The sequence below is a fragment of the Physeter macrocephalus genome, chromosome 4 (assembly GCF_002837175.3).
Source record: "Physeter macrocephalus isolate SW-GA chromosome 4, ASM283717v5, whole genome shotgun sequence".
NCBI lineage: Eukaryota > Metazoa > Chordata > Mammalia > Artiodactyla > Physeteridae > Physeter > Physeter macrocephalus.
The window spans coordinates 96,700,053-96,708,156 of NC_041217.1; the positions used below are offsets into that span (position 1 = coordinate 96,700,053).

General features: G+C 35.1%; 1 protein-coding gene across 2 annotated transcripts in view; it reads left to right on the top strand.

Annotated features, from left to right (window-relative positions):
- Positions 1-7,234, top strand: part of PLPPR5 (phospholipid phosphatase related 5) — a 121,266-nt gene extending 114,032 nt beyond the window's left edge. The window contains exon 6 of one of the 2 annotated variants that reach the window (XM_024119828.1): positions 6,485-7,234. In XM_024119828.1, the coding sequence (XP_023975596.1) occupies positions 6,485-6,517 (33 nt within the window). In that variant the 3' untranslated portion in view covers positions 6,518-7,234. The remainder of the gene's footprint in view (positions 1-6,484) is intronic. The other variant, XM_024119829.3, reaches the window with a different exon arrangement.
- The last annotated feature ends 870 nt before the right edge of the window (positions 7,235-8,104 follow it).

Consider the following 8,104-nt stretch of genomic DNA (forward strand, 5'->3'; position numbering starts at 1 on the left):
TTAGCAAATACAATGCGTTTTAAAAAGTTAAAGAGAAAGAAAATAAATAAGAAGCCATTAGTTAGATTAAAATACTAGTGTAAAAGAAGGCATGGGTACAATTTATGGGTGAGTTACCTTTTTTACCATCATTCGTTATGTATAGTAAAATTTTATTTGTTATTAGGTTTGTAATATATGAAATGTAAAAAATATCAAATAAGCAGCCCTATGGTACCTTTCCCAGAACTCATGAGTTTACAGTCTCATGAGTCTGTACTTTTATAGATTTTATAAATAATTTTATAATTATATATTTATAATTATAATTTATAATTTTATAAGCAAATTCAGAGCAGGATGATGATAGTTATGCTAGAGGAGCACATAAACGGGGACCCATCCAAACTTAGCAATGCTTACAACATCCTCTAAGTAGAGATCTGAAGGACTGGTGGCCATGGAAGAAGGAGAGAAAAATATTCCAGATAGAGGAACCAGCTTGCACCAAGGTTTTATTTGGCAAGTGAGGTAAGAGCACTGGGGCAAGAGACTTGAGGATGCCATTAAAGAGAGTTCAAATGGGGTCCAGAATGAATGTAATAGAAATAGAATTGAAAAGAAGCAAGATGAGCTGGAGAAGATGAACAGTTATTGGTTGGGAAATTTCTAAAATGGCCAAAGAAACTTTGTAGTATGAGGGAGGTAGGCCAGGAGGTAAATTGGGTTGATGATTGAGAACATAGTTGTGAATATGGGCTAAAAGTATGTTGGACAGGTCACTAGAGTTAGGGAAGCTAAGAAACTTTGGATAGAGTCCAGGGATACCCACATCCACTAAGGACCATAAACACATTAGTATTAATAGACTTACTTGGAGTTTCATGTTGGTGCATTGGGAAACATTGAGTTACAGTGAAACCCAAGAGTTTATTACACATCTTCTCAATACCTTATGCCCCGTGAAGCTCTAAGCAAGGAAAGTAATGTGCAGCTGTTCCCAGAAGTATTTAAACACAGAGATTTTTTTTTTTTTGAGAATCATTCAGGGTTACTGCTCTTTTAGGCAATGCTCTTTTTACCAGAGGAATAATATTTTAAGAAAGAATTGATTGTATATACCTGGCAGTGCTCACATTGGTAACTAATCATTTTTCTGTACCTTTTGGCAGTGGTTCTCAGGCTGGTGTAAAAGGAAATTCCTGCGAAGAAACAAAACTCTGAGCTAATATAAAACTCTGAATTGAAACAGAACCACTATAAAAAAAGAAATAGTTCCCAAAAAGTCATCTTTCCTGAGAGAACTCTGGTTCTATCACATTTATGTTTTATGTCTTCACATCCCCAACTTTTTAAAACAAGAAATTGCTTAGATGAACTTTACAATGTTTCGTAGTCTCAAGTTTGAAGTTCTCTAATAATTTCTAATATGGACCTAACATCATTTCTCTTTTCTAAAATACTCACCAACTTCATAACCTACCAGGAGGAAAACAATGTGACAAAGTAGAGTCTAAGAGCACATACTTCATATGCTACTGCTTTCCTTCCTTCTCTCTTCTCCTACCCATTTTGCCTTCATCAAGAGACATAGTGAATGAAGGAAGGAAGCAAATAGCAAAATAAAGATAGTCAATATTTGGGAGTATGACATCCATCCACCTTCCCCTGATAAAATGTCGGTTGATTATTGTTGATTATTATAGGACCATGATTCCTTATCCTAAATCATTAGTGCTAGATGTTTTTCAGGATTAAAATATTTTATATTTTAGGGAAAAATACTGTGTATTCTGTTACACAAGCAGGATCTTGGGCATCACTTTGTAATCAAAGATGGATATTTCTGCAGCATAACAGAGTACAAATTGCCTCACAGCTATTCAGGTTTGTTTTTTACCACCAAATGTGTTTGCACCAATTTTACCAGAAACATTTGGGTTTTAAAGTTTGTTTGGATATTAGAATCGTAGACTATAGCACTGTGAAATTCCAACCAATTATAAAAATCTTCTTGACTTCATTCTCTCTCTTTTTCTTTCTTTTCTTTTACTTTTTTATCTTGTTTCTCTGGCTTTTACAGACAACTACTGATATGTTTGAGTAGAGACAAGGACTTTGTGCATATCATCTCATTTAATCTTATTAAAAATGCATTCAAATAGGTATTATTATTTCCATTTCACGAATGAGAAAGCTACGTCTCTGAAAGGTTAAATTGCTTGTGAAAATTTCAGTTGGTATGGAGCCCACCTTCAAACACTTGACATTCACACTACCTGACTGCAGAGTCCACTGTGCCACACAGCTTCCTTACCAATAGAGCTGAGGACACAAATCATTGAGTTAGACATCATATGCACAGATCCCATTTTATGCTTAAGTTCAGAGTAAAAGCTGATTGCTGATAACCTCCTGTTAAAAAACAAAAGCTGTTTATAATCATCCAGAAAGAAAGAAACTGGAACAACATTTAACCTCAGCATTTGGTCAGCAATATAACAGCCTAGAACTTTAAATAGACTAGCACTTTATCCAAGTAAGTCAGTCAGTATTTAAATAAACACTGAAATAATATGTAAAATACATTTTCTAGGTGTCCCAAATCCAACCTATTGAGAGTGGTCAAGAAGAAAATTCACAGGGAAGGTCCTTTAAAGGCTGTCTTGCAAGGCTCTTCAGCTGGATAATGGGAATCAGCCACTGTGAACACCTTCAATTAAGGCAATAAACGTATGTGCGCTAGAGCGCACTGGTGTTGGAGTTGGTTGCGAAGCTAAGGCAAATACAGAAACCGTGTCCTTTTGTGCAGGTTTCCATTACAACGAAAAGGGATCTAGATACTAGATTGTTTGGGTTGTTATTGTTATTTTTATTCCATATAAAATTTTACATATATTTATTCAAATATATTTTGTTTTTTCACTGATTTTTTTCACTCATTAATGGGAAATTAGCATTCCTCAATAAAATAGCCCTTAATAGTAGTGACTATTTTTTGTTTTCTTACCTGAGGTGCTCATTTTGCATCTCCCTCTGTTTTCTCAAAGAGAAATGGCGGGTGGCAGATCTTGTCAGGTGGCAAGTCATCACCAAATTTGCATGTCATAAGTAAATGACAATTTTGTTTTAAGTAACTTTTTAAAATTCCAAAGCATAATTTATACAACTGGGGGTATAGAATAAATAGGAAAACAGAAATTTTCACATAGAACTTAAGGCTTCAAAAATTGACATGCTAGAGACTTAGAGTTTATCAAATTTAAGAATCCAAAACTACTTTTCAGAAACAAGCACTTGCTTTTCCATGGGACCTCTGCACTCAAGGACTGGGTTCAGTATTTTGCTCACTGATTTGCTGTGGACTTGAATGAACACTTTCTAATGGATGTAGCATATTCTAATCTTCAACTTTTTGGACACAGGCTTTGTTATTGCCACTCTAATCCTCTGTATGTATAATTGCACTGATGATTTATATGACCACTTTCTTCTTGTGACTCTGAATTAACCTTCTATGCATGAATTTTTGGTTTGCCTGTTGAGTGTTTGCACTATCATCTACTAATAAGATTTAGTATTGCATATTAAGAATCCAGCCGGATTAAAAGGGGAAAATCCTTGTCACCTAGTTTGCCTCATAGGGAGTCCATTCCTCAAGACAGGTGATCTGAAAATATTAAGTGCGATTCTGTTTTTTTAAATATTACTGAGAAAAATGGTGATGAAGTGAGCAATATCATAACTTCCTGCATAGGAATTATACCATTTGAATATTTCAAATGGTATAATTTGTTATAATATAATTGTTATAATATAGAATCATAGAGTCTTATAGATGGTAAGGACTTTAAGTAATTAGTTTGTCCTTTCTCTAGATTCTTTCAGGGAAATACTGCTCCTGTGCTAGACGAGAATTCATCTTATTTCTTTTTTTTTTTTTTCATCTTATTTCTTAAAGCATACTGAGATATAAGGTCCATCTCTTTCAGTCTGTGGTGTGGGTTTATTTGCTCTTAGTGAAATTAATAAACAGATGGCCCCTGTGCTCTCTGTATACTCCTTTAATGTACTTGGAATCTGTTTTTAAATTTCCCCTTTATTTTCTCTTCCTTTTGCATAGTCACTTTGTTATTTATTTTCATCTGTTTACCTAATGACCACCTTTAAATGATAAGCCCCAAGTAGAACCCTTCTAATTCCAGTCAAATAGGAAAAAGCAACTCAGAGATTAGAACTTAATTGTGATGTGAAAGTGAAAGGGTACTAATTGGAAAAAGCAGACATTCCCCCAGAGCCCTGGGATCTAAAAGTGGAGTCAGTCTGGAAACAAACTGTTTACCCTTGAAGTTTAACCTGGTAATGACTTAGCATAAAGAAAGGGGTAATATCGTTCAGAATTTATGGGCAGTGAAAGGAAGATCTAGTGGTCACCAAAACGTGCTCTTGAATGGCAAGACTGAATCCAGGATTTCCTGGTTCTCAGTAGCACACTTACAGTTATCCATTCAATGTCTCATTTCTAAGGTGACCTCGCGTCCCTATTTGGGACAGCCCCAGTTTAAGCCTGTCATTCCTGTGTATGATTAGCATCCCTTTTCTCCCCCAGTATGTCCAGGTTTAGATGATAATTTATATGCTCTCCCTGCAGTCAGTCATTGCACATTCTTTGTCACTCTCTCCAGCTTGTACCTATCCCTTGGTTTTTCTTACTCTGCTTGTGTTCTCCCTTGCATTGATTATCAGTGATTTGTTTCTGATACTTTCTTTGCTTTATTAAGGTCTTTTAACATTTCAGTTCTACCTTCCGAAGTGATGGTTGTCCCCTTCACTTAGGATCATCTTCAGCAAATTTAATGAGCCTTGTGGACACTTTATTATTTAGGTTAAGGGAACACTGATACCTAGGCCAGTGGCCTTTGGAACAGCATCCATTTTCTCTCCCTTGTTTTAATCTCCTTTCCTTTCTTTGTACTGTCATGTCTTCACCCTTTCCCTACCCTTCATTTGCCACTGATCGATTAATCTTCAATTTATATCTTAACATCTTTCCAGAAATTACTATGTGCTAGGTCCTGTCCAGAGGAGTGCACTCCTGTCAGTTTTGTACTGAAACACTGTATATCAAATTGTATTATTTCAGTTCACAGATTTCAAGTCCCCATGGGGCCACTGGAAATAAAACTATGATGCACAGTTTCCACAGTTCTTATGGCTTTTACTCAATCATAGTGCATTATATAACTCTGACAAATATTTTTTGTCCTAAAGTCATGCTTGTGCTTTTGGAAGGAAAACTCAAGAAAACTTAGAGATGAACTGTTGAATTTGCCAACGTTTTCATCATGCATTTTTTTTTAATGGGAAATTAAAGTATCTAAGGTCTTGGCAGCAGTTAGTAAAAGGGTCTGCATGCTCTGCTCACTACTGATTCTTACTGATATTGTTTTTCTCTAGGCTTACGTGGGTCACACCTAGAAAATAATGCCTTAAGCTATGGTTCGTAATATCCTTCTAGTTGTGGTTAATATGCCTCAATTCAGTGAAAAGGAATTTTAATTTATTCACATACATTCAGAAAATGTTTTAGCTATTTAAAACACCTTAACTTGAAAAGAGCTACACATACATGGAAGAAATTTCATGGCATGCATTCATTACGTGAAATTCTATTTATGATGTCTTTGACTTATAAAGAGTCCAAGCTCCTATGAAAAACATTCCAAACAGGTAATTTGATGGTAAAGCCCTTCCATAATGCTGCTGTTATTGGTTGGGCCTGTCACTTAAGTTAGCTCTTGACATGACCTATATGTGGCATGATTAATTATGTCATGTCGATTTTCCACTGCAGTATTTCAGCAGCCATGGTATGGCCTGTTGCATGTCTGAAACCATTTAAATATTAGCCATTCCGCAGGGTTCCTTTGTACACAATTCAGTTGCTTAAACAAACAACAACAACAAAAAGTTAAAAACCTCCTTAAAGAATTTTCTGGTTGAGGCAAACAACAGAGATTGCAGTGTGTAGTCTGGATTCATGCATCAAAAATGAAGTGTTTAAAGGAGATCTTTGTCAACTAGCAAATGCCATTTCAGTCTGAACATTTCACCACTCCTTCTATGCCATCTGTCTCACAGGGAGCAATTAATCTGAAACTTCAACATGCAGCATTAAAATTCCATTAACGCTGAACAGAATATTAACATGCCTGGCATTGCCATTTTCATCTCTCCAAATTTCAGTGTTAATTTTGAATAAGGCAGGTATAACATTTTACTCTATTTGGTTCATTAATAATATTGAATAAAATATATAATTAGCAGCCAAATTTATGTAATAATATGTACAACTCATTTGAATAACGCTGTATGCTTTTGCAGTTTAAACATACCTGGGTTACAGTTTTATATGAGGCTAATGATTATTTGTAAAAGCACTGAATCTTTTACAAAGCCAGTTTTCCCAGGGCTCTGACTTTGTAATTCCTTTTTCTTTTTGCAGAACCACATCACTGCCTTCGCAGAAGTCACATGATATTGAAGCAGATGGTCTTTCACTGCATTGGACATCGTCCCTTTTCACCATCCATTCATAACACCCAAAGTGTGTTTGATGACAAAAAAGTTTATCAAGTTGTCTAATCATTTTTATAATTTAAAAATCAGTGTCAACTTATCTGTTTCCCCCACTAGACTGTGAGCTCCTCAAGGGCAGGACTGTGTCTTTCTTCTCTGTCTCCCCAGCACCTATAACAAAGCCTCACACAGAGTAGGTAGGTGTTCAATAAAAAATGATGACCAATGAACAAAAATTAATTCTGAAATAAAACATTCACTTCAGTTTCTCACAGAATCACTGAGACCATGTGAAAAGAAACCTCTACGCGAGTCATATTTGTGTAAGAAGTCCCTCTATTTTGAGCTAGTCAAGCTTTTTAATTTTTCATGTATCTTCTATTCGGCAGCATACCATGTTTCATTTGAAGTGGACTTTGAAAGTCATGGGGGTTTTTATTTCATTATTCAGCATGACTTATTTCCATTCTAACAGATTTCAGTGTGTGAAATTACTTTACTTTTAGAAAGTATGTTCTGTACTAAAATAATGTTTGCACATAATATTATGCTATATTTCACTTAAAATACCATTCATACTATAAATTCTAAGACTGGTGCTTCTGCTTTTGAAGGGGAAAATGCCAATTTTTACTGTAATAAGTAATGTATCATAATTAAAAATTATTTATTTGGATTTTTGTTCCTGACAGTTGTGGTTTAATTGTTGACTTGTAGTTTTTGAATTCAGGCAGTGTTTAGGATAGTCAGAGTGACTAAATCCTTAGCAATGATACCTATTTATTGAGCATTTTTCCACTGATAATTGTCTCAAGAGTGGTCTCAGGCTCCATTCTTTTACTAGTCAAGTTTCCAGATAATTTAAATAGCAAAGAACCACACCCTGACAACGCAGTTTAAATTATATAAAGGTAAGAAATGTAGTTAATGTATTTTACTTTGTGTATGTGTAGTACGTTATAGTTTACAAAGTACATTTTCATTTATTATTTCATTTAATCTTCACAGTAACCCTGGGTAAACATTAAGAGTTTGGCTTTAGTGTTACAGATGAGAAAAATAAAGACAACACAGGTTAAATAATGTGCCCAATTCCACACAACCAGTAAGAGGCAGTTAAAGTTTAAATTTAGATTTTCTGACCCTAGTATTCTTTTTAAATATGCCACAGCTGCCATATCATTTTGGACACATCAAGGCCTTTTAGAGGTGAGTGGAGTCCTGGGCAACTATCTACATTTCAAAAAATGAAGACATGCCAAAATAAAGTTATAAAAGTTATGCTGTATTTTAAACATTTGTGTTTTAAGAACGAACACTTTTCAAAGCACAACAATATACTAACCAATTTATAATCCTATTTAAAAATAACATCAAGAGTCTAGATGTGAGGTCTTTTGTAAAGTCAAAACCTAAATCAGATGTCTCTCCTGCAACCCTCACCCCCATGCCCTAACCCCACCCCTCAGGAGAGACCCTGAGGGACTTCCCTTACACTGAGCATGTGGAATTAAGGACGAAAATCATAATATAAGGAAAATAAATT